The sequence below is a fragment of the Saimiri boliviensis genome, chromosome 8 (assembly GCF_048565385.1).
Source record: "Saimiri boliviensis isolate mSaiBol1 chromosome 8, mSaiBol1.pri, whole genome shotgun sequence".
NCBI classification, from domain to species: Eukaryota; Metazoa; Chordata; class Mammalia; order Primates; family Cebidae; genus Saimiri; species Saimiri boliviensis.
In genome coordinates, this window is record NC_133456.1 from 26,979,718 (window position 1) to 27,006,939 (window position 27,222).

The 27,222-nt window shown below is 43.0% G+C and overlaps 1 protein-coding gene across 2 annotated transcripts in view; it reads left to right on the plus strand.

The window, feature by feature from the left end:
- The first annotated feature begins 7,333 nt into the window (after positions 1-7,333).
- Positions 7,334-27,222, plus strand: part of MUC13 (mucin 13, cell surface associated) — a 41,032-nt gene continuing 21,143 nt past the window's right edge. For both annotated transcript variants that reach the window (XM_074404211.1, XM_074404210.1), the window contains exons 1-6: positions 7,334-7,433; positions 13,493-13,879; positions 17,965-18,087; positions 19,742-19,848; positions 21,787-21,842; positions 25,572-25,732. In XM_074404211.1, the coding sequence (XP_074260312.1) occupies positions 7,382-7,433; positions 13,493-13,879; positions 17,965-18,087; positions 19,742-19,848; positions 21,787-21,842; positions 25,572-25,732 (886 nt within the window). In that variant the 5' untranslated portion in view covers positions 7,334-7,381. The remainder of the gene's footprint in view (positions 7,434-13,492; positions 13,880-17,964; positions 18,088-19,741; positions 19,849-21,786; positions 21,843-25,571; positions 25,733-27,222) is intronic.

Sequence of the window (27,222 nt, forward strand, 5' to 3'; positions counted from 1 at the left end):
CCTCTCACCAAGGGTGGTCACCACATTTAAACCTCTGTTGTTGGATAAGGTTGTTTTCAATTTTTGATACTGTATATATGTAATACTGCGGCAAACATATTTGTATATATAATTTTCCCTTTATTTGAAATTATTCCTTGACCGGGCACTGTGACTCACGCCTGTTATCCCAACACTTCAGGAAGCCAAGGAGGGAAGATTGCTTGAGGCCAGAGTTCAAGAGTTCCGTCTCTACAAAACTTAAAAAAAAATTTTTTTTGAAGAAATTATTTAAGATAAAATTGCAGAAGTAAATTTCTCAGTCACAGGGTAAAAACATTTTTGTTTTGCTTTACTTAAGCCAGGGTCTGGCTCTGTTACCCAGGCTGGAGTGCAGTGGCACAATCACCGCTCACTGCAGCCTCAGCCTCCTGGGCTCAAGAATCCTCCCACCTCAGCCTTCTGAATGGCTGGGACCACAGGCATGCAACACCACACTTAACTAATTTTTTAATTTTTTGTAGAAATGGGGTCTCACTATGTTGCCCAGGCTAGTTTCAAATTCATGGTCTCAAGTGATCCTCCCATGCAGGCCTCTCAAAATCATGCCCAACCAAGAACATTTTTAAATTGTTCTTAATACCTGTTGCCAAATTGTAGCATATTACAATGTAGCAATTGTAAAGCATATTAATTATTTGCACCTCCACCAGAGTTGGATATATCAATGTACATATTTTTTAAAAGATGTAAAATATTACCCCAGGCACGGTGGCTCATGCCTGTAATCCCAGCACTTTGGGAGGCCAAGGCGGGTGGATCACTAGAGGTCAGGAGTTCAAGACCAGCCTGGCCAATTTGGTGAAACCCCGTCTCTACTAAAAATACAAAAATTAGCCGGGTGTGGTGGTACGCACCTGTAATCCCAGCTACTCAAGAGGCTGAGGCAGGAGAATCACTTGAACCCAGTAGGTGGAGGTTGCAGTGAGCCGAGATCATGCCACTTACATTAGCCTAGATGGTAGAGTGAGACTCCATCTCAAAAAAAAAAAAGAGTAAAATATTATCTCACTTTTATTTTAGTTGTAACATCTTAAAAATGAGTAAAAAGTTAAATGTTTTCCCCCACACATTTATTTATTAATAATATTTTCTCTTTTGTGAATAATTTGATCATGACCACCACCTTTTGGAAGATAAATTGTCCAAACGCACTGTGAGTCTAAAGACCCCTATGTCTTATTTACTTTGCATTCCCTGCTCCCTGCACCTAGAACCAACTGGACGGCCTTCATCCATTCATTCCTTTCATCCATAAATCTTTACTGAGTACCTGCCATGTGCCAGCTGTTCTGAATGCTGGAGACAGAAGGGTGAACAGGGAAGGGGAACTCTCGTGGAAGTTAAGCAACAGGCAGCTAAACCAGCAAAGAGACAAGTAATTACACATCATGATGAGGGCTATGGAGAAAATGAACTGAGGTAGGATGATCAGACGAGTAGAGCAGCTCCTTTAGATAAGGCGCCCAAGGAAGACCTGGCCTGTCATTCCCCTGCTTAAATGTTCTCATGGCTTCTGCCATTGTGCTTAGAATTTCCACAGCCTCTAAGATCCTGCAGGATCAGGCCCCAGCCTGCCTCTCTGACAACATCTCCACCCAGTCTCCTCCTAAATCATGGGGCTCTTCAAATACACCAGACTTGTTCTGGCCTCAGATCCTTTGCAGTTACTGCTCTTCTACCTGGAATGTTCTTTTTCCGATGTTTATATGGCAAGCTTCTCTTAAATGGTAGCTCTCAGTTCAGATATCAGCTCTGCTGAAGAAGATTTTGCTGACCATCCTATTTAAAGTGGTACCTCATACGCCACAAGTCCCTATCCCATTGTTGTGTTTTATGTTCTTCAGAGCATTGATCACTCTAAAATCATTTTAATTACTTTTTTTTGTCCCACTACCCATCAGCTCACAGAAGCTCCAGGAGAGCAGAGACCGCCATTGTCTTGTTCACTGCTTCATCTTCAATACCTGCTTGATGCGTAGAGATGCCTCAGGTAACTGGGATCAATTGAACAGTCACCTTCTGAACATGACTCATGTAAAGTAACCATTCACTAAAAAGTTAATTTCAGTAGGCATGAATGCCAAGGTTGGAAATGGTTCTGTCAGTGTGTCATCAATTAGACATTTACGTTGCGAGTATTGCTTCCCACAAGCCATTTCTCTGGGAGTGGTCTTCTGAATTAGAGAAGAAAATGCTGATCAGCTTCATGTATTATCTAAATGTGATATTGATGAATGGTAGTGACTCTGGGAAGGCTATACTCACACCTCTATTGAGGGACTGGAATTATTGAAGAGATAGGAGCTTAACATGTATTTACATTTGGTTCTAGGCCGGGCGCGGTGGCTCACGTCTGTAATCCCAGCACTTTGGGAGGCCAAGGCGGGTAGATCATGAGGTCAAGAAATCGAGACCATCGTGGTCAACATGGTGAAACCCTGTCTCTACTAAAAATACAAAAAATTAGCTGGGCATGGTGGCGCATGCCTGTAATCCCAGCTACTCAGGAGGCTGAGGTAGGAGAATTGTCTGAACCCAGGAGGCGGAGGTTGCGGTGAGCCGAGATTGCGCCATTGCACTCCAGCCTGGGTAACAAGAGCGAAATTCCGTCTCAAAAAAAAAAAAAAAAAAATAGATGGTTACATTTGGTTCTATAGACAGAAAAAAATATTTGGGTCTAACTAAACTTGATAGAAATTTTATATTTTAATGACCTTCTAGAGCTTTATCATGGTACTACGGTGCTGCAGAATCAAAGTAGCTAAAGAAGAGCTCTTTTTTTTTTTTTTTTTTTTTGAGACAGGGTCTCTCTGTCGCCCATGCTGTGGTGCAGCAGTGTAATCTCGGATTACTACAACCTCTGCATCCAGGGCTCAAGGGATCCTCCTGCTTCAGCCTCTCAAGTAGCTGGTACTATTGGCATGCATCACCATCCTCAGATAATTATTTTTAAATTGTTTTGTAGAGACAAATTCTCACTATATTGCTTAGGCTGGTCTCAAACTCCTGGGCTCGAGCAACCCTCCCCTGCTCGGCCTCCCAAAATGCTGGGATGACAGGTGTGAGCCACCTAACCTGGCTGGAGGGGCTCTTGATGGATCAAATTCTAATTCTAAATGGCTCTGATGTAGCTCTCTTGAGTTTACTTTATCCCTAAATAGCTGGATATTGCTTTAGATTAATGGGCATGTCCCATTCGTCTTCATAGCCAATAAAATCATTGAAAAGCTCACCCTGAACAATAGTTCTTTTGTGACCAGGTAATTATGGGGAAACAGCTGGTTTTTTTCTTTTCTTTTTTTTCTTTTTTTTTTTTTTAGCTGACTTGGTGTTTGTTTCTATGGGAAAATGGAGTCTGTGTTCTTAATTTATAGATAAATATTTAGAATATAGCCATTTTATACTAATAAATATAGCTCCTTTTTCCTATCCAGGTTTTGAGTTGTGTGACAAGTAAAACAAAGAATACAACAGATGGAGATAAAATATTACTTTTACAGAAGCTTACTTTTGAGAATGTGGCTTAGGGCTTCCTCTTACTGGATCCTTACCGTCTTGGATACAACAATCCTGAATCCAGGTTCTCTCCCCAGTGGGAAAATGCAGGATTTGAGGTGAGCGTTCCCAGTTTATTCTGAAATAACTCACTACATTTCATCTAGTGCAAAATGAATAAAGACGTGCCAAGAGACCAGGAGTGTGGCAGGAATTAAGCTCCCTCCACATGTGAGGAAATATCAGCCCTAAGGACAAAGCAGTTCCCCTCATGAAAGCTCTGTGCACATTGTCTCTGTCATCGTGCCGTGCTGAAGTCCAGTGTGGATTGAGTTAGGAGGGGGCGTAACAGTGATTCCTGATTTACACTTTGAGGACTGCCTGACTTTCTTGCTGCCCATAGTTCTCCAGACGATAAGGCCAGGGAAGAGTCAGGGAGCCAGATGTGTGGCAGTCCTCCATGCCTGTTATACTTCTCATTCTATGCTCAGCACAGAAGTCATATAGAGAGCCATGGAAATATTGACACTGTCGTAATATGGTGGCATTAGTAGACATTGGTGATAGAGCACTGTGGGCACCATTCCCTTGATATCTTGAACCTAAGGCATGATGGGGTGAAAGAGGCTCCTCCCGGTTCAGGAGACAGGATTTGAGACCCTACATTTGAAATCTTGCAGCTACTTATATGACCCCAGGCCACTTTTTCAATTTTTTCTAGAAAAAAGTGAATATAGTAGGTTAAAAATGCCATATAAAAATGGCAGAAAAGGAGAAAAGATTTGCAATATATATATAAAGAACTTTTACCATTAAAATCCAAGAAGAAAACCAATTAAACTTTACAATGTGCAAATTTTTTGAAAACGTACTTTATAAAAGAAGAGATATGGGGCCAGGCGTGGTGGCTCAAGCCTGTAATCCCAGCACTTTGGGAGGCCGAGGCGGGTGGATCACAAGGTCGAGAGATCGAGACCAACCTGGTCAACATGGTGAAACCCCGTCTCTACTAAAAATACAAAAAATTAACTGGGCATGGTGACGCGTGCCTATAATCCCAGCTACTCAGGAGGCTGAGGCAGGAGAATTGCCTGAACCCAGGAGGTGGAGGTTGCGGTGAGCCGAGATCGCACCATTGCACTCCAGCCTGGGTAACAAGAGCGAAACTCCGTCTCAAAAAAAAAAAAAAAAAAAAAAGAAGAGATATGAGTGGTTAATATGCACATAAAAAATGTTCAGCATCATTTGTCATCAAGAGATGCAAGTTAAAACCAAAGTGAGATGCTACTACATACCCTTTAGGGTAGCTAATATAAAGACTAACAATACTAAGTGTTGACAAGGATAGGGAACAACTGGGATTATCATATATTGCTGACATAAAAATGGCATAGCAATTTAGGAAAACTATTTGACTATTTATTAAAAAGTTATATACCTACTATACCTACTATATGATGCAGCCATTCCATTCTAAATATTTACCCTAAAGAAATGAAAGTTTATGTTCATACAAAGACTTCACATTAATATTTATAACTTTTTTTTTTTTTTGAGACAGAATTCTGATCTGTTGCCCAGGCTGAAGTGCAGTGGTATAATCTTGGTTCACTGTAAACTCCACTTCCAGGGTTCAAAGGATTCTCCGGCTTCACCTTTCCAAGTAGCTGGGATTACAGGTGCCTGCCACCACATCTGGCTAATTTTTGTATTTTTATTAGAGATGGGTTTTTGCCATGTAGACCAGGCTGATCTCCAACTCCTGACCTCAGGTGATCTGCCTGCTTCAGCCTCTGAAAGTGCTGGGATTACAGGTGTGAGCCACCATGCTCAGCCTTATTTATAATATTTTTATTTGTAATAGTCAAAACTAGAAACAACCCAAATGTCCATCGACAGATGAATTGATAAATGAGCCGTGGTACATCGATACAGTAGAATAGTGTTCAGATATAAGAAGAAACAAATTATGAATACACACAACATGGATGACTCTCAGTATGATTATGTTAAGTAAAAGAAACTGGCCCCCCAAAAACAAAATACGACATCTGTATGATTCCATGTATATAAAATGCTAGAAAATATAGACTAATCTGTAGAGACAGAAAGCAGATCAGTGGTTGCCTGGGTTTGGGGTAGACGGTAGGGGATGCACTGCTACAAGGGAACAAGAGGAAAGTCTTAAATGTGTTGAGAATGTCCTATATCTTGGTTGTAATGGTAGCTACACATGCATATACATCAATCAAAACTTGTTTAACTGTGCACTGTAAATAGAAACAGTTTATTGATATAAATTATAGCTAATAAAGCTAGTTTTCAAAGAAAAGAAAAACAAGCCTTTGTTTAAATCCTGGTGTCAGGAGTTATTCAAGCTGAGAATAATAGCACAACATGATGGGCCTTAGAAGTGTCTTTGCTTTGGAAAAAGTGTTTCAATGGACCTCTCAGCCATGCAAGAACAAACTCGCATCTTATTCTTGAATGGAGACTCTAGGACAATAAGGAACTTATCTGTTGGTGATCATACAAAGACATTTTGTTTTCATCAAGATCAGAGTTAAAATTTAAACCCAAAAGCCCGGCTTGATGGCACATGCTTATAATCACAGCACTTTGGGAAGCTGAAGTGGGTGGATTGCTTGAGCCTAGGAGTTCAAGACTAGCCTGAGCAACATGACAAAACCCCTTCTATTCTAAAAATACAAAAATCAGCCAGGCGTGGTGGTACACCCCTGTAATCCCAGTCACATGGGTGGCTGAGACAGGAGGATCACTTGAGCCCAGGAGGCAGAGGTTGCAGTGAGCCGAGATCACACCACTCCACCCTAGCCTGGGCGACAGAGTGAAACTGCCTCAAAACAAAACAAAACAAAAAGAAAGAAAAATTAAACTCAAAACTCTGGCCACAACTCACAAGGTATCATTGTTTGTATTCCTCTGGCTGGGGCTGAACACAGGAGAGTTGGGGCCCTTGACATTAAGGAGGGAGAACTGGATGAAAAGAACCTAAATCCAAGTAATAAAGCTGCCTCCTGACCCATGTGAGAGATGAGGTGCTAAAGAACTAGAGGGTGAGAAAGGGAACTGAGAGGTGGGGACCTGCCCAGTGAGTGGCCAGGAACAGAGGGATCAAATCGGCTGTTCTGTTTTCTCTTTTCTGCACTTTATTGCCCACTCCCCAACACACCAGTCACCCGCCAGACTTCAGTAGAGTTAGGTTAAATGCCATGGTGTGATGTTCTCACATGGGAACTTTACTGAGGGGCTGTTCCCAGGTAGAGTCACAGAAGCTTGGAGAGGCGATTACAGAGTTTGAGAAGCGACCATCGGAGTCCCGGGATGGTGGTCCCCAGCATACCGTGACAAAAGCTAAGCAACTAATAATTTGGGGAGACATGTAAGTCCTCTTCAGGGATTCTCAGAACTATAGCTGGAGGAAAGTGGGTTTCCTGCACTCAAATGCAGGTGAGCAGAGCACAGCCTGTTATTGAATGTTTAAAGGAAAGGTGGCCTCCTAAAAGATGGTAGCTTGGAGACATTTGAGGTATCAAGAGATGAACCAAACTTGTGCGCCACCGACCTCACAAGGATATTTGGAATGTCCTGAGGTATTTTAAGCTTTGAGCCAGAAAAATAATTCATAAGGCCAGTTGCACCTCTTCTATCTCAAAAGCTCAGAAGAGCCCTATGGTATATGGCCAAATGCTAACTATAATTGCCTGTCTCTGGTTTGACGTCAATTAATGACTGGACTTTGTACCTGAAAGACAGTTAAAACTAAGGGTAGCTGGGGAAGGAAATCATTTCCTCTTTGGATTACCAAGCAAGAACAGCTAAAATGCAGGCTGTCACTCATCTTACTCTTCTCACCCTCCTTTTTGTAAACTCAGGTAAGGAATATGTTTACATTTTAATTCTTCCAATCATGTATGTTATCTTTGAGATAAAATCAGCAGGCCAGCACCACGGCCTATTTTGTAAGTGAAGTTTCCCCTCTAGCTCTGCTCAAAGACACAAGCCTTTTAGCCTGGGATGAAGACGGAACAGTAGCACAGGTGGTCTATGGGCCGGGTGCGACGGCTCGTTCCTTTAATCCCAGCCCTTTGGCAGGACGAGGAGGGCAGATCTCTTGAGGTCAGAGGTTTGAAACCACCCTGTCCAACATGGTGAAACCCTGTCTCTACTGAAAATGTAAAAACTTAGCCGGACCTGGTCGTGGGTGCCTGTAGTCCTAGCTACTCAGGAGACTGAGGCAGGAAGAATCACTTGAACCCAGTGGGTGGAGGTTGCAGTGAGCTGAGATGGTGCCACTGCACTCCAGCCTGGTCAAAAGAGCGAAACTTCATGTTGTGGGGAAGTGGGGGAGAGTGGTCTATGGAGTGAGATTTGGGGGCTCAGCAAACCAGAGGTCTGTCTTTGAGAGTTCCTGAGGCCAGATAAGAAGGACTAAGTAGGTTCCAAGGACCCAGTTCCCTACTAGCGTTCTGGATCCTCTCTCACAATACTCGGAGAGCCGACCACAGGAAAACGCCTCCTTTCACAAATGGACTTGAATTTGAGAATGCTAAACCATAGGGAGTAATTGTCATTTTGATTAGGCATCAGACCTGTACTCCCTGTTCTGAGTTATGAGCCACATGTGGGTGAGGCCATCAGTATATTAAGAGGTAAGGGTTGTGGGAGCCAATTGGCCTCCTAAAATTTGGCTGAAAAATCACTGGCATGATTGATCAATAGGAAAAAGGGCATAGAGATATACTTAATGTGTGTACCCAGAAGCCTTCAGCATGAACACCCAACTTCCTGATGATGTATAGAAGCTCATACACCATCCTGAGGTCACAGAAAGAAAGGGGGCTTTGATCTTGGTAAAACAAGTTATGGGAGAGGGGAGAAGAGGAATTCCATTGAGGGGCAATAAGCGATTATTAGGGAGAATAATTAGATTTGGGAGCAAAAGTAAACTTGTACGTAATGCCCTGGAATTTAAAGATCCTTGGAGACAGTCCGGATCCCGATGAAGGGTCTGCTCGGGGGTGGCTGCCTTCCTGGTCTCCTTTCTGTCAGTGAATAGTGACGTACTAGGGAGGGGAACAGGAGCAATTATTCCTCCTTGGTGGGCCAGTCCTTGCAGTGCTTGTTGACCTCTAAGAGTTTTTGATTTAAAAATACTCATTAGGTCAAGGAGCTATATTTGGGGGTAAAATATTTTGATTTCCTTCAGGTTCAGTGAGTTGAAATCTAGAAGCTGCTTGCATCAGGGAAGAAAGTATTTGATAAGGCAGATATATGAAGAGAAATTAAGCCCTTTTAGAGAACTGGAATGAGTGGCAGCAGGATTAGAGGTTTTTGAGAGCTGGTTTCAAGCTCTTAATGAGGGAAGGTTGTGGAAGGCCAGCTGCACGAGAGTGGAGGGCTCACCAGATTTCGCCAGCCAACCCTGGGGGCAGATGCCAGGTCCAAGCCTTCAGGACCAAGGAAGAATTGGTGAGGCTCGTATGACTTTCAGGAACCACTATTAAAAAAGGCTCGACTTCTAAAAAATGGAAGAGAAGGGCAGTAGAAAGGGGAAAGTTGGCTGGGAGGGGTCAAGGAGATGAATAGAGAAGTAAGGGAATCAGAAATCATTGAGGCTCAAGGTACCTGAGGGGAGTGGAGATGTTTCTAGACCCAGAGAACCCAAGGGGAAGGGCAAATGGTGAGGCAAGCAGGGATTCAGATGGCATGCCACCACGTATTAGCTGTGGGGTGTCTCTGACCCTCAGTGTCTCCCTGTGCAACAGTAGAGGGGAAATCCCTATACTGAAGAGTGACTGAGAGGTTTAAATGAGACAAAGCGCCTGATGTACCAGGGATACTGCCTGGCACGTAGTAGGGGCTTAATACATGATTTTCCTTTAATCATATCTGCACTTGGATCTGATTTTCTTTTCTCTCTTTATTTTATTTTATTTTATTTTATTTTATTTGAGTTGGAGTTTTGATCTTATCTCCCAGGCTGGAGTGCAATGGCCTGACCTCAGCTCACTGCAACCTCTGCCTCCTGGGTTCAAGCGATTCTACTACCTCAGCCTTCCAAGTAGCTGGGATTACAGGCGCCTGCCACTATGCCTGGCTAATTTTTGTATTTTTAGCAGAGATAGGGTTTCACCATGTTGGCCAGGCTGGTCTCGAACTCCTACCTCAGGAGATCCACCTGCCTTTGTCTCCCAAAGTGCTGGGATTATAGGCGTGAGCCACTGCACCCAGCCTGGATGTGATTTTCCAACTTTGTTTTTGGTTTTATCTTCTTTGTTTAAAAAAAAGTTATATAAGTAATGCAGACCCATTGTAACAAATTCAAACAATACAGATGTGTAATGAAATAAAAATTGGGCATCCAATCTGTCTTCCTGCTCGTCTACCTCCAGATATATTAGTATTGACAGTTTTTGGTGGCTATTAAGGTCTGGTTTTGAAGAAAATACTTATTTATTTAATTTTATTTTATTTTTTGAGATGGAGTTTTGCTCTTGTCACCCAGGCTGGAGTGCAATGTCATGATCTTAGCTCAGTGCAACCTCTGTCTCCCAGGTTCAAGTGATCCTCCTGCCTCAGCTTTCCGAGTGGCTAGGATTATAGGCACCCACCACCATGCCCAGGTAATTTTTTGTATTTTTAGTAGAGACGGTTTTCACCATGTTGGCCAGGCTGTTCTTGAACTCCTAACCTCAGGTGATCCACCCACCTTGGCCTCCCAAAGTGCCAGGATTGCAGGCATGAGCCACCGTGCCCAGCCTGAAAAATTTTTTTGAAGTTGCTTTTTCATCTAACGTTAAGGATTTTGCAGGTGTGTGTAAGGAATCACTACTTTAAAAATAAGTTTCTTCTCAGATTCTGAGCAACCAAGGGCAGGAAGTGTGTCTTGTACACCTTTACGTTCCTCCTTATCCCCATGCCTTGTATAGCACCTCGACTGCAAGAACCCCTGAACAAGCATGTACTGAAACAAATGAAAAATGTGCAGGTGACATTTGAAGTGCCTTTAACAGGCAGAACTTTCCAGGTCATTTTTGCTTTCTCTGAGAGATTAAGGCTGCATTATTCCACAGAATCTGATGGGTGCCTTTGGGAGCCAATATCTCACAATAATGAAGAATTCAGATCTGGGAGAAAGGTGTTTGATTGTGACTTTCAAATAGCTTTGAATAAAGCAGTTAATAGATGTGCCCTGGACAAGGGTGATGGTTATGGAGTGTTCCTCAGAGAAAAAAACAAACAAACAAACAAAAAAAACAAAACAGGTCAGGGCATATATTTTGCCATTTAAACCTGTGATTTGTACCTCCATGGACACTGTGCTATCCTTGTGTTGTTTAGAAGCTTTAGGACCTAAGGAAATAAAAAGATTAAAGCTAGTATTACTACATAGATGCCTTCATACATTTCTGCTAACTATGGATTGAATAGAATTGGTTATTTTACAATTCCTCTTGGGTATTTTTACTAGATAATTTAAGCCTGGGATATCAGCTCTAAGCTGTCTTCCCTGAAATCTGTACAATCATCAGATATAACACATGTATACACATAGGCACAGACAAGTGTATTTCAGTTTAAAAAAAACATATTGTAGCTATTCACAGCAATGAATTGCTGTCAGCTTGGAATGTGTCTCATTTATTAAAACTAATAGAGCATTCTGAAGTGTAATCTCCATAGCAAACAGAAATGTAAAACCAAAATAAGCCACCAAGTCCAAAACTCCTTGTCAGAATTCCAAAGATCTGCAGAAAACCTCTTAAGAAGTCCCAATTTGTTTTTTGCAGATCTACAGAAACATGTTGGTTCTTTGGCATCGGCCGAGAATGAACATTTCCAAAGCATGAAATTGAGGGTCTGGTGGGGTTGGGGATGTTTGCACCCAGTCTGCCAAGCCCTTTTCTTCTGTCCAGAGTTTTCCAGGGTGAGGGCCAGCCCCCAGCCACTCTCACTGCTACCCCAGTGATAGAGGCATCGTGAAGGTCGCCTCTACTTCCACTGCTTTCACTGTGATCCCCGATTTTCTCTATTTGCTCTTCTTGTGTTTGCTCCTTGGGGATGTCTTGGCTTTTTCATTAAGTGGATGACCTTCCCCACATCTTTAACCAAGTGGTAGTTAGGACATTGGCATCTCACAGACATGGCATTGCCTCTGGGCAAATCCCTCAACCCCTCTGAGTATTGGTGGGCTCTTCTGTGAAATGTGAGCACTTATGTCTATTTCACAGGTACTATTGGGCACCGGGCCAGCACCTGATAGTTGAGAACTATTCTGAGTAGCAGGAATAGGAAGAGCAGCCATCAATATTGCCCGCTGGTGACTTATTTCTTGCCCAGGAAGAGTAACTGCTGATCTCTTCAACACTTCTGAATGGCTATGTCAGCCAAGCCCTGTAGAAGGTGAAGAGCCAGGTTTTGCCCTCAGGGGGCTCACAGACCCATGGGGGAATCAGGAAGCATATTCAGCAGTTCTCAGTACCCTCAGGTTTAGAAATTGCTTCCTCACTAAAACTCTTTCTTTCAATAGTTTTTTTTTTTTAACCTATTGTCAAGGTCAGAGTTCTTAGAAACAATGAAAGGTTCTAGAAAACGTATTACTGGGCCAGGCAAGGTGGCTGACACCTGTGATCCCCATACTTTGAGAGGCCAGTGTGAGATCACTTGAGCCCAGGGGTTTGAGGCTGCAGTGAGCTGTGCTAACACCACTGCACTCCAGCATGCATGACAGAGCAAGACCATGGCTCTTAAAAAAGAAAAGAAAATGGATCACTAGATCACTAGCGGTTACTACTGCATGTGTCCAGGGGTTCCTAAAAGTTGTGAAAATGTGACTTTTATACCCATCATAGCTCAGAGGGCAAAGATCATTTATCTTACTCTTAGTCAACGTATCTAGAATTGTGAATGGGAAAACGCTACTAAAATAAGATTTTGGAAGAAGTGTAATGAGCACTTAATTAGGTACTTTTATTTAATCTTTTTTAAATTAAGCCAACCCCAACCTTTCCCTCTCTCAATCTAACAGGGTAATGAAAAATTGGGGCAGTTGCCTTGAAGTGCAGAAAAGACAAAAGGAGTCCACTTCTGGGTAGTCACAGCGCCACCTTGTGGCATTCTCAATTGTCCTCACTGAGGACAGTCGGGCATACTGAATCCAGATGGACAGTTCTACAACTACAGGCATAAATAATATGACTTCTTGGTACTCAACTTAATAAATATTGACTCCTCTGAGGGCCTGGTGGGTCATGCCTGCAATCCAAGCACTTTGGGAGGCTGAGGCAGAAGGATCACTGGAGGCCAGGAGTCAAGAGACTAGCCTGGCCAGCGTGGTGAGACCCCGTCTCTAAAACAAACCAAAAAAAGTAGCCAGCCATGGAGCTGTTACAACTGTAGTCCTAGCTGTTTGGGAGGTTGAGGTGGGAGGATTTCTTGAGTCTAGGAGCTCAAGGCTGCAGTGAGCTATGGTCACACGACTCACCATTGCACTCCAGCCTGGGTGGCAGACCAAGGCCTTATTTCTAAAATAAATAAACATTAACTCCTTATTTGTCATATTTTTCAATACATTTTTTCCAGTTTTGTCTGTTTAATTTTTAATTTTATTTATTTTGGGTTTTTTTTTGTGATTGGAAATAGTCATGTATTTTAATTTTTAATGTAGTTATATATATTCATTTTTTTCCAGAAAACAGTGAGTTGAGGCTGGGCATGGCAGTTCACACCTATAATCTCAGCACTTTGGGAGGGCAAGAAGGGTGGATGCTTGAGCCTAGGAGTTCATGACCAGTCTAGGCAACATGGGGAAACCCCACCTCTACCAGAAAAAAAAAAAAAAAAAAAGAGTTGGATACTAATTAGTATTAAGTAACAGCCACTAGTTATTCAATGCATTGTCTCCTCAAACTTGGTATCTTTGTTCCTCCAGCCACCAGCCAAGACAACTTATCTACTACTTCATCAGCTATAGAAACTGCAACTGCTCTTCCTGAAGTATCTACCACTGTTGCCAATGGAACTGATTTCACTGAAATTGTTAGCGCAACTACACCTTCTTCCTCAACAGCTCTTTCATCTACCTCCCCCATAACTGATACAAATAGACCTAATACTACAGGCAGTGAGTCAAACACAAGTACAAATTTACTAAGTACATCTGGCATAATTGTTTCATCTACAAGTGATGTATTCACCACAATGGTCACTTCTAAAACACAAAGTAACAATGAAGTGTCCCCCTCCACAAAAGACAGTCAATCATCAGGGCCTTTCACTAGCACCACTTCACTGGAGACCAGCAACCTAAACACTGCAGGTAAGGGTGATTCTCTCCCTAAGGAGGGAGTATACCATTGTGGTGGAAGGGAAGTGGGTGTGTTCTGGTGGGGTAGGCAAATGGGTCTGAAAAGGCCCAAGGTTTCCTTGGATATGAACTGTGAGCTTGCAATCTGTCTCATGATATAGTGATGGCAATGGCCCTAAAAGATTACCCTCCGTTTCCTTCTGTTCTCCGTTCCTTCTCTCCTATCTTACCTTAAGTTATTTGCTAGCTGTGAAGTATTTTTTTTTTTTTTAATGAACTCGGGCTTTGTGAAAGGTACCTCTATAGCTTTCTTCTCCCTAGGGGATTTTTAGAAATAGTTTCAGCTTCTCTGAGAAGACCAGGTCCAAATAAGCATGGACTGTCCAGCCCCACTGGTCTAACTCTCTGGTCTATCAAAGGAAGAAGTCAGTTCTACCCTTAAGGTAAGATGGTGGCTGATCACGATGTGGAATTCGAGCCAAGTCATGGAATTTGAGCCTCATAGAATAGAAAGCAAAACAATAGCAGTGTTCAAACAGCCCTAGGCATAACCAGGGCCACTGTCCAAAGGACAGACGCTTTGGGAACACTAAGAGATGACAAGTGACCTCAAGCAGAAGTTAATGAAACAGGAACCATTTGCTTCACTTCCCCAAGCTCAATCTGTAACAGAAATCAATCAAGTTTATCAGCAAAGGCCAAATGCCCCTGTAGGCCATTTAGGGTCTCTGTTGTAACTCCTACACTACTATTTTAACGTGAAAGTAGCCATAGTTAACATGAACCTGGTTGTGTTCAAATAAAATTTTATTTACAGAAAACAAAAGGTTGGTCAGATATGACTCATGAACCATAGTTTGCCAGCCCCGATCTAGAAGAATCATCATACTTTAGAGCCTGTAGAATCTAGGTAAATCCTGTCATTCTCAGATGGGAAATCTAGGACCCAGTGAGGGCCGTGACTCACCCAGGGCCAAAGAACAAGTGGATGTCTCCCTACCCTTAACTTCTGGTAGCTTCCTCAGTGTTCTCTGATAGATTTAAGAAATGGATGATTAAGCAAGTAGAGCCCAGAGTCTGTATCTAAGACCTCATTCTCCAATCTTCTTTCGTGCTTGGAGGAGCCACTCTGAAGGTGGGATCCAATGGGACACAGGTTTGGGATCCAATGGAATCAGGAAAAGGTTTCCTTTTCTATTCTTTCTTTCTTTCTTTTTTCTTTTTTTTTTCAGAGAGTGATTTATTAGGCAGAGAGAGAAAGAGACAGGGAGAGACAGCTCCCATGCTGCCATGGGAGGGGAATCCAGAGGGGATATCCCGAAAGGGAGGTTTTCTAAGCCATTTCTGCTTCGCCATTGCTGCTTCGCTGGGTGTCCCCTCGGAGTCAGGCCATCTCCCTGTGTTCTGGCCCTACCATGAACGAACTGTGGGGTATGGGGCAAGGCATTTCTCTCTTGGCTTCAACTTACTCATCTGCAATAAGGCAGGACTGAACTAAAAAGCCACCCAGATCTCTTCTGGCTGTAATGTCCTATGACTTCATCAATTCCTGGCCACGAAACAAGCTAATGAGTCTGTCCTTCATTGCTGAAGAAAAAGCACCGAGAGTTATTTGTCTGGTGTCTCCGGGAGATACATTCAGTCTCTTCCCTAAGATTTCCCAAGTCATCCTTGCAAGGTGGCTGAGGCTTTTTCTTTTTTTTAAGAAGCCATTAATTTTACTTAGAAAACTGGTTCATACCTTGTCAGAGGAGTGACCCCTATTTTTGTTTATAAGATACTGAACTATGCCTCCTTTTATACTAGATAGTCTATTTTTTCTCTCTTTAAAAAAATGTTATTGGAAGCCAGTCACAGTGGCTCATGCCTGTAATCCCAGCACTTTGGGAGGCTGAGGTGGGTGAATTGCTTGAGCACAGGAGTTCAAGACCAGCCTGGGAAACATGACAAAACCCCATCTCTACAAAAAAATACAAAAATTAACCAGGTGTGATAGCATGCACCTGTGGTCCCAGCTACTCAGAAGGCTGAAATGGAAGGATCACTTGAGCCCAGGAGGCAGAGGTTGCAGCCAGCCAAGATCATGTCATTGTATTCCAGGCTGGACAACAGAGCAAGACCTTGTCTCAAAAAAATGTTAATGGAGTTTATTTTTAGAGAAGTTTTAGACTCACAGCAAGATTTAGATGAAGGTACAGAGGTTTCGCATATACTCCCTGACCTAACACATACATTGTGAACATCCCCCACCAAGTGATGTGTGTATTACAACTGATACACCTCCAGTGACATCACCACTTACAGACCATCGTTTACATTAGAGATCACTCTTGGTGCTGTGCATTTTATGAATTTGGAGGAATACATGTATATGACATGCATCCCTTCTTACGGGATCGCAACCCTAAGAATTCTTTGCACTTTTCATTCTTCCCTCCAACTCCTGACAGCCCCAGGTCTTTTTACTGTCTCTGTAGTTTTGCCTTTTCCAGAACGTCATAGAGTTGGAAGCATACAGAATGTGGCCTTTCGAGATTGGCTTCTTTTACATAGTAGTATGCATTTCCTCTATGTCTTTTCATGGCTTGATAGCTCATTATTTAGTGCTGAATAATATTTCATTGTCTAGATGTACCAGTTTGTTTATCCATTCACCTATTGAAAGATATATTGATTACTTCCAAGTTGTGGCACTCATTGAAAAAAAGCTGATATTAACATGGATGTGCAGGTTTTGTGTGGACATAAATTTCCCACACCTTTGGTTAAATATCAAGGAGGATGACTCTCAGATCCTTTTGTAAGGGCATGTTTAGTTTTGTAAGAAACCACCAAACTTTCTTCTCAAGGTGGCTGTGCCATTTCGCATTCCCACCAAGCAATGATGAGAGTTCCTGTTACCCCATATTCTCACCAGCACTATTTTATTTTTCATTTTTTAACAAAAGTAAATTGGGCCCTTGATTAGGGAAAAAGCAGCTCAAATAGGGCAAAAGCATATGGAATAAAAACTGAATCTCCCTCTTATCCTAAACCCTAGGACCCAGAGCCCCAGTTTCCTTCCTCAGAGGCAATTTCTGTGGCCAATTCCTTGAATCTCCTTCCTGAAATTATCTATGCAAATATAAGCATAAGTATTTGTTTGTGTATATCCCTCCCCTTCTTTTATTCACAAGACAGAGCATGTTATACACATTGTACCTTACATACAGCTTTTAAAGAAATCAGTGGTTTCTACATATAGATTTGTAAGACTTTCAAGACAGCTCTCAAGGTTATCAAACACATAAGCTGTTCTGAAATCACAGATCAGAATCATTCCACTTGACAGAGATGAAGCCAGCCAAGAGCATCATTGAATCACTGACCTAACTCTCCTCCTCAGATCTCATCCGTTTTCTGGAGAGAGAAAGATGCTGCACCCTGCCTGGCCGGGGAATCTCTGCCGGCAGTGTAGAGCCCATTGCAGTGTTATTTTCACCATTTATTAAGTCACCCACTCAGAAAGCCAAAGGCTGGAGTGTCTTCTCATAGCCTCTTAGGATTTTCACTGAGTTAATCCACATTCTCTTCTTTACTATCCTGTTCCTGTTTTTGTGGCTATGTCTCCTAGGAATACTTACCAGAATATGACATCTAGTTTCTTTTTGGAGCCTCTTGGCTGTTCCTCCCTATACGACAATTATTAATACCTTTCTAAAAACAAGACTTTATCTAGGATGTTTTGGGGAGTGCTACCTAGTGTTAGAGGACCATGCTTCACAGTTCTGGAGGGACTTTGAGACGTGAAGATTCCTGACTCCTTGAAGTGAAAAGACTGCAGTCTGTCTTTCTCTAGGCAAGCCCTTGTGTTCACTAATCTCTGATCTTTACTACTGACAAGTATTAAACTTGGCTCTAGAATTTCAGCAACAAACTCTATAGAGACCTAAGCAAGCAAACATTTGTTTTTAACTTTTCCAACAGTGTGCTGTGGAATAACACAACCAATAAATGGACAGGGCCCAGGAGGGAGGCATGAAGATGGAAAAAGACGTTTCCAGGTTTTACATATTGTCATTTCTCTGGATTTCTAATCTCTTTCTACTCCATCTAAGGTCCCAGCCATCCTTGCCAAGATGATCCCTGTGCAGATAATTCATTATGTGTTGGGCTGCATGATACACATTTTTGCCTGTGTTTAGAAGGGTATTACTACAATTCTTCTACATGTGAGAAAGGTGAGTTACAAGGGATGAGCCATGGCTGAGCTCTGTATCTCATACCAAAAGTGGAATCAAAAACTCAAAATGATGGCAAAAAGAGATTCCAGAATATGAGAGAGAAAGAAAATGTGGAGGCAGGCTGGGCATGGTGGCTCACGCCTGTAATCCCAGCACTTTGGGAGGCCGAGGCGAGTGGATCATGAGGTCATGAATTTAAGACCACCCTGGCCAAGATGGTGAATTGCTGTCTCTACTAAAAATACAAAAATTAGCTAGGTGTGGTGGCAGGCACCTGTAATCCCAGCTACTCTAGAGGCTGAGGCAGAGAATTGCTTGAACCCAGAAGGCAGAGATTGCAGTGAGCCAAGATCATGCCACCACACTATAGTCTGGATGACAGAGCGAGACTCCATCTCAAGAAAAAAAAAAAAAAAAAACAAGAACATGTGGAGGCAACAAAGGTGAACAAAGTAGAGAAAAATGCTGTTACCTGGGGACATTGAGGCAGAAGAAGGTGAACTGTCTAAGACCACACAGCCAGCAACCCTAGGAGCCTGGTCTTCACGCAGGATCTGTTTGCTCCACAATCCCAGACACCCCTCTTAGAGACATAAGAGCCCTTCAGCTCTAAAAATGGATTTCAGGAGTGCATTTATACACCTGTGGTGTAATGATGTTTTGATTAGATCACCAGGTTGCAATGAAGGTCTGAGGCCTGAGTTCTGTTTTTTTCTTTTTTTTTTCTGTTTTATGAATGAGAAATATCTTCATTTTCCAGAACAGCCAAATATCTAAGAAATGAATGCACTGCATTGCCCACAGGGGTTAGGGATAAACCAAAAGCCACCCCCCCACAAATGCTTATATTTTTAGCACTAATAATCTCACTTCTGGGGATTTACTCTAAGTAAGTGACCCCAAATACAGAAGAATAGTTTGTGTGTGAAGGTGCAACCTTTTTATTTTCCTTTTAAATAACTAAAAGCACTAAGTCCAATAACAAAAAAATGATTACATCAAGCAAGGGGACGTGTACTTCACAGAATATTATGCAACCTTTTAAAATGATGGTTATGAGACCAGGCACAGGAGCTCACACCTTAATCCCAGGACTTTGGGAGCCCAAGGAAGGCAGGAGGATCACTTGAGGCCAGGAATGTGAGACTAGCCTAGTCAACATACTGAGACTCACATTTCTACAAAAATTAAAAAATTGCCTGGGCATGGTGGCATATACCTGTTGTCTCAGCTAATCAGGAGGCTGAGGCAGGAGGATCCCTCGAGCCCAGGAGTTGGAGCCTACAGTGAGCCATTTGTGCCACTGCAGTCTAGCCTGGGTGACAGAGCAAGATCCTGCCTCTCTCTCTAACAAAAAGAGGAAGACTAGGCCACGATTTGGAAAATACTCATTACCTAATAAGAAAAAAAGAAATATGGCGTAAACTTGGAAGTACATCAATGTAAACTGTGAATGGAAAGAAATATACCAAAATGAAAATAGTTGTGCTAGGTTGGGTGGGATTATGGGTAACTTTTAAAATATTTCCAGATTTCCTGTAGTGTCATTATATAAGGCTGTGAATTCTAAAAAAATAATCTATGTTTTAAAACAAAATGGAAATGACCCTCTTTGCATTAAATAGTACAGAAGATTCTGCTTAACTTTCAGGAAAGGTATTCCCTGGGACGATTTTAGTGAAAGTTTCAGAAGCATTTAACTCAGAAGAGAAAAATTCTCAGGCCTATCAAGACTTCTATGGAGAAATTACTAGCTTCGTAAGTATTTTCCGACTTTCCTTTCTGTAAAGCATTCTTTGTTCTAATACTGAGTTGCTGAGTGTAGAGCTGGTCTTCAGGTGGTTCATGCTGGTACCATTGTACCAGTTGTTCCAACAGTGAAATGTACCCTTACTGGTCAGTAAACAACAGCTCCACCAGTGCCACCCCTTCATTGCCTGGGCCCCTTGGGCCTCCCCATGGTCTTGCACTTGGAGGCATGGCACCTGGCCTGGCATGGCAGAGGGCCTAAGGAAGCTTGGCTCCAGCCGTACAATACCCATTGTGATATAAGCTATAAATACAGTTTTAAATGGACAGATAAAAAAAATAAATTATATCCACAGAATGAAAGAGAAAAAGATTTAAAATGTTGTTTCTGTTTTTTTATATTCAAATTTGCATAAATTTTCATACTAGACTGGCTTTAAAAAAATGCCTAGAAGAAGAATTACATCCGAATATCTGTTACCTATTTTTCCCATTGTCAAAAATGATGGCATGAACAATAGTTTCCTATCATTTAGATGACTGTGATCGAGTGCACACGTGTGAGCGAGCATGAAAGGGTCTTTCTATTCCGCAGCCACAGATGTTAGTCCTGGAAGGACTCGCAGAAAGTGTCCAGCCAATATACCTCAAAGTTCAGTTTGAAAGGAAAAAATATTAGCCTTAAATATGTCTTAGAAGTCAAGGTGGAGGCTGGGCATGGTGGCTCATGCCCATAATCCTAGCACCTTGGGATGCTGAGGCGGGCAGATTACTTGAGGTCAGGAGTTTGAAACCAGCCTGGCCAATATGGTGAAACCCCATTGCTACTAAAAATACAAAATATATATATATATATATATATATATATATATATATATATATATATGGCCAGGCATGGTGGCAGGGACCTGTAACCCTAGCTACTTGGGAGGCTGAGGCAGGAGAATTTCTAGAACCCAGGAGGCAGAGGTTGCAGTGAGCCAAGATTGTGCTACTACACTCCAGCCTGGGTGATAGGGTGAGACTCTCTCAAAAAAAAAAAAAAAAGAAAGAAAGAAAGAAAAAGAAAGAAAAAAGAAAAACAAGTAGTAGAGGTGGAGAGACTTTTTTTTAAAGCTAAAGTCTATTCTATGACATGGTCTGTGTCTCTCAATTTGAAATTGTGTCACTATTAGAACTGGTAACATGGAAAACACGTATCACGGAAATGATTTTGCAGAAGGTGCAGAGAGAGCTAGTGCTTCCGACTGCACAGCCAGCCAGTACATGGCAGTGCTAGGATAGAATCCATGGCTGCTGTGTCACAGAGTTTGCTCTGCCCCTTTGCCATGTCATCTCTGCCCCGTGGGCCAGCTGGCAGTGACTTGCCCTCTCATCTCGGATCTGCATTCAAATTTGCCAGCTCGTGCTATTCAGTACACTGAAGACAGCAACATCAACAAGTCCTACTTCCAGGGAACCCCTGAAGTGCTTCCTGTGGCTTTACTGAGCAATGGTCACTTAGCACTACATTCCCCAAACTTGTCTTTGAGTGTGAGTGTCACAAAAGCCCCCTCCAGTTTCAGGCCTTATGCCCTGATCTTCAGAGATTAGATTAAAGACTTGATCTCAGTCACGACTTGATGTTCCTGGGGGAACCAGTGAGGGGATGAAGCATTCTTAGAGTTTCTGGGAGATTTGTAATCCAAAAGTGATCCACCAGAACTCGCTTGCAACCGCTCGAGTTAGGAAAATAGAGACAACTTACTTTCTTCCAGGGTGTCTTAGCAGCCTATGTGGGGGTGGTCCTGGCTCAGGTCATAAGATGTCTCCGGGGTCCATTTTCTACCTAGCTGGATCCTGTTAAAAGCTAGATAGAGCATCATTTTGTTCTGCCCCATTTGATTTGTAGAAAATGTTTTTAAAAATTTGCTTTTTACTTGTTACTAAATCTGTTCTCCTCCACAGTTTGAAACCGTATTTGGCACATCTGTTTATGGACAGACCATAATTCTTGCTGTAAGGTAAGTTTGTGATGGACTGCTGGGGTACTTTGGAGGCAGATGTGTCAGTCTAACTTCTGAGCTTCTCTTGAGGTCTGCATGTAACATTAAGGCCCTCTGTGGCAAGTCACAAGTTAACAGCAGAGGGGCAGTCTCAGTCTGAGCACTGCAAAGGGGATGGTGTGCCTTGGCCCTGCCTCTGACGTCACACCAACTCTGGGCAGTATGTGGCCTGGGAAAGACAAGATTCTGTCTGTGATTGGCTGTGTAGCAACTTATGCACATGGTGCAGGACATCATCTGGATCTCTTTGTTTGGCTTGATCCTATGGCTGCAAACCATACCTAGTCAATCCCTGGAATGTGCATTCCAGCAGGCCGGGAGCAGACTGAATGGCCCATGATCATCCCTTCCTCATATGGCAAGTGTGATGGGGACAAGAACACCCAAATCACACATCTGGCTACAGAAGGGTCGGTGGTAAGCTCTTTCTGCGGTGAGAGCAAGCACTTACTGAGCACTTCGATATGTAGTGGCAAGGGCTGGGTGCTATTTAGGGACATAAAGAGGGAAAAAGCAATTCCATCTCAGCCTCCTCTGAAGCACATTAATACACACATAGGCTGAGGAAAGAATGCTGTAAGACAAATGGAGTTAGGTAAGAAAAGCAGTCCTCATGTAGCAATGCACTATTTACATATTAAGTCTTACTATTGTATTTATCCTTATCAGCCATATCAAATCCTTTGTGGCTCACACCTGTAATCCTAGTGCTTTGGGAGGCTGAAATGGGAGGATCACTTGAGGCCAGAAGTTCAAGACCAGCCTGAGCAACATAGCGACACTACATCTCTACAAAAAATATCTTTTAAAAATCTTTGTGGAGTAAGATAGAGAGTGTGTATGTGTGTATACATGTATATAAAATTTCAGAGAGGCTTTTCAAAAGTGATGGGTTTCCAGCTTGGTCTTGAACGAGGGGCAAGTCTGGTTGGCCGTGAAGAGCGCACAGTTTGTATGGTGGAAGGCTGGCAGTCAGCAGACAGGTTGGGCCCAAACGCAGAGGCTCTGAAGCTGGAGGCGTACAGCAGACAGCTGCCAGAGGACTATGAATCGTTTCCGGGGATTCGGTTTGGTTTAGCGGGCAACAGCCAGTTCATGTGTAGGGGATGCCTGGATACAAACAGGAATGGTGAGGTTGGAATGGAGTCCACCAAAGCTGTGCTTAAATCCTGGCCTTGGCACTTCCTCCCTGAGTGACCAGGCAGGTGTTGCAACCTCTTTGAACATTTGTCACTGCATTGGTATAATTGGGATAATCTGATCAACTTCCCTGCAGCCTTATGAGGAGTAACTGAGGTAACATTTGGAAGATTCCCTGTATGCAGTGTCCGGCACATAGTTGATTTCAACACCAGAGACCTGCAGTGTGATAGAGAGCTGGTCCCACAGGGTCATTTGGGGGATCCCCAAAACTGTTGCCCTCCTTTGATTCTTAAGGAGTTACTAAAAAGGAGGCAAGGGTGTTTGGAGGCAAACCTTCACCTGTGAGCTCAGAGGCATGGAGGGAACTATTTCCTCCACCTCGGGGGCCTTTGCAGGGCAGATGCAACTGGGGCTCGCCTAGAAAGGCATTTCTTAGGCTCCAGCCCAAAATTCTCTCTCCCCTCTGGCTCCCCAAGCTCTTTCCTACTGTAGCAATGTTGGAATTGGAAGGATCCTCAGAATTTCTCTCTTTAAAACCTCTCTTAAGACAGAAGAAGAAAGTCAGGCCCAGAGAAGCTGACTGATCTTGGGCCACAAATGGACGAATAGTGTCAGGCTTGGGTCTGGACCTCACATCTTAACTCCAAGCCCAGTGCCCTAGTAATTTATACTCAAGTGCACAGTGGCTCCAATATTCCCTTTAACTGTTCCACCAGTATAACGTCTTGCCTCCTGAATTAGAATATAAACTAGTAGGTTCTTTAAATGAAGGAATTATGGATGGTATTTGCTTTCCTAGCCCCAGTGCAAAGCTATGCCATATATTGCAACCAATATAGAATAATTTTTATGAAATACACCTGTCTCACTGTCCTTTCCATTCCACTGCCACCCACCCTCTCCACACCAAATCCTGTCACAAATGAATTACGGCAGAAAATATTAAATTATTGGGCCAGGCGCAGTGGCTCACGCCTGTAATCCCAGCACTTTGGGAGGCCGAGGCGGGTATATCACCAGGTCAAGTGTTCAAGACCAGCCTGGCCAAGACAGTGAAACCCTCTCTCTACTAAAAACACAAAAATTAGCCGAGTGCAGTAGCGGGCACCTGTAAGCCCGGCTACTTGGGAGGCTGAGGCAGGAGAATCGCTGGAAGCCAGGAGTTGGAGGTTACAGTGAGCCGAGATCGTGCCACTGCACTCTAGCCTGGGCAATAGAGCAAGACTCTATCTCAAAAAAAAAAAAAAAAATATATATATATATATATATATATATATATAAAATGCTGAAGCCCATTTCATTTTTTGGACTCCCCTTTGTGCCTAAAAATCGAATTTCATTCATATTTTGGATTTTCTTGATTGTTTTGAGGACCCAAGATGGATGCAAACATTTTCTGAGGGTGGCTATATTTTTAGGCTTCTGCATTTATTTGAGAGTCAAAATGAAACATGAGCTGGGCAGGGTGGGGCGTGCCTGTGGTCCCAGCTACTTGGGAGACTGAGGTGGCAGGATCAGCTGAGCCCAGGAGGTCAAGGCTGCAGTAAGCACTCCACCACCTCACTCCAGCCTGGTGACAGAGCAAGACCCTGTCTCAGAAAAAAAAAAAAAAAAAAAGTCAAAAAGGAGCATAAAAAAGCATTTAGACAGCAAAATGCTGAGGCTTAAAAGCACAGAGCCACACATCAGATAATGAAGAAGTTTTTTAAAGTCCTTTTCCCCCATCTCAGTGATTGTATCACTTGATTCTTTTTGGACAATGAAATAATGGAACTTGGCATAGCTGTGCTTAGGGCTCTGAACTGCAGTGCTGATGAGAAAGAGAGAGAGAGAGACAGAGATGGAGATAGAGACAGAGAGAGAGAGACTGATGTCTCTTGTCTTACAGATGGCAGGCACTTCATATTGCCCGTAGGATCTGGTAGTACATGCTCACGTTTCCAGCAGCCCCAGTCCTCTTTGTGTCAGTTTTCCTTCAGGTCATGTGTGTCCAGGCCCAATCATATTCCCATTTTGAAGCTGCCTCCTGACTTCCCGGTCCTTTCTGGTAGTGATCCAGGCTCTCTATGGCTGGTTACTGCTTTCTCCATGCACAGGGAAGGACACGGGCCCCTCTGTCTCTCTCAAAGAACCAGTCTGAGATTTAACAGCTCAGCGAGACCTACTCTTGCTGTCCTGCAGAAAGTGACAATTTTCCATTTCAGATGTTACTTTTTCTAATTCTGGTTAGATCCAGGCTCCTAGATCCTTAAAATGATTTTTCGCAATTTTTCAAAAAATCATTATCCACAGTTTTCCTAAGTTTTCTCCAACAGAACACTGTTTTCACCATAGGTTTCCTCTGAATACACATCAAATAGAGACCTCCAAGCCTATACATTGCCATCTTTTGGCAGCTCCAGACTCTATATGTGGGCCCCAGTTGCAGGGACAAGACAGCAGGTCAGAACGAGGGCCAAAACATTCAGGAGTCTGGGAGGTAGGAAAACTTATCTGTTGATTCTTCAGTTCAATTCATTAATGACAGATTTATCTCATTTTTAGCACACTTCCATCAGCAAGATCTGAAATGCGTGCTGGCCACAAGATTGTTAATGTAACAATAGTAACAATTTTGACAGAAACCACAAATGAAAATGAGACGACTGTGGCTGATATAATTGATAAGGCAATTAGAAATGACTCAATCATTCAGAAGTATAGTGGTAAGTATTGTATAATTTTATTCAAAGTTTTTTGTAAACTTTTTCATTCTATGTGAAAAGGGGCCAAGAACTACATTATTGAACTGATAAATGTCTCCAAATTTCCTTTTAGCCAATTCTTCTTCCCTTTACCTGCTCACTTGCCATCTGCTTTTTTCCAACCATCTCCCAAGTCATCAAACTGACCAGGGTGTTCCTCTCTAGGAAGGTATAAATGACCAGACAAGTCACTGCTGGCCAGGGAAGGAAAAAGGAGAAACAAGAGGGCTTTGTACTGAGTTAGAGCTTTACAAATGATTACATAAAGTTTTATCCATGGCTGGGCCCGGTGGCTCACTCCTATAACCCCAGCACTTTGGAAGGCTAAGATGGGTGGATTCTTTGATCAGAGGAGTTTGAGACCAGCCTGGGCAGCACGGCAAAACCCTGTCTCTACAAAAAAAATACAAAAAATTAGCTGGGTGTAGTGGTGCAGGTCCGTGGTCTCAGCTACTTGGCAGACTGAGTTGGGAGCATTGCTTGGGTCCAGGAGGTTGAGACTGCAGTGAGCTGAGATCACGACTCCACACTGCAGCCTAGGTGATAGAGCAAGACTGAGCTTTACCTGTGCTATTTTCCCCTTTAGACTGACACACAAGCCCACCATGTAGCTGTAGCAATTGGCGTTTGCTGTGTTACAACGGTAGTGGCCTAAAACAACCACCATTTACTTATTGCAACCCTAGAATTCTATGGGTCTGAATTTGGGCTGGGCTCAACTGGATAGTCTGGTGATCTGGGCCAGGCTTAACTGATCTCTGCTGGGCTCACTTAAGTATCTGCCATTAGCTGCTGGGTCAGCTAAATGTTTGTCTCTGCTCCACATAGTCTCTTATCCTTACCAGACCCATCCAGAGGATTTCAATAGCAGCAAGAGGACTTCCTGGTCCTTTCTGGGAGTGATCCAGGCTCTCTATGGCTGATTACTGCTTTCTCCATGCACAGGGTGGGACATGCACCCTCTGTGTCTCTCAAATGCTGTCCTATAGAAAGTGACCGTTTCCCATGTCAGGTTTCCCATTACTTGTTCTAATTCTGGTTAGCTCCAGGCTCCTAGGTTCAATGCACAAGTGTTTCTCAAGTCTCTGCTTACATCACAGTTCTAACTGTCCAGCTGGCTAAAGCAATTCACATGACCAAGCACAGCGTGGAAGGGCCCTGCAGATGGGGTACAGAAATGTGTGAATAAATTGCTGTCATGACTGCAGTCAACCCACCACAGCAGTCACCAGAAGTTCCTTACCCCAGAAGCAACCCATTGGGGCCAGTCCCAGGAAGAGGTGTTTACAGCTGGTTCTCAGTCCTGGTTGCCAAATCCAGAATCCTCTGTTGAGCCACAACTTATCTGACTTTTTTATAGCATTTGACACCAGTATCCTTCCCTTCTTGATATTACCTTCTTCCTGGGCCCCCATCTACCATTCTCCTAATCACCTTCCTGCCTCCCTCAC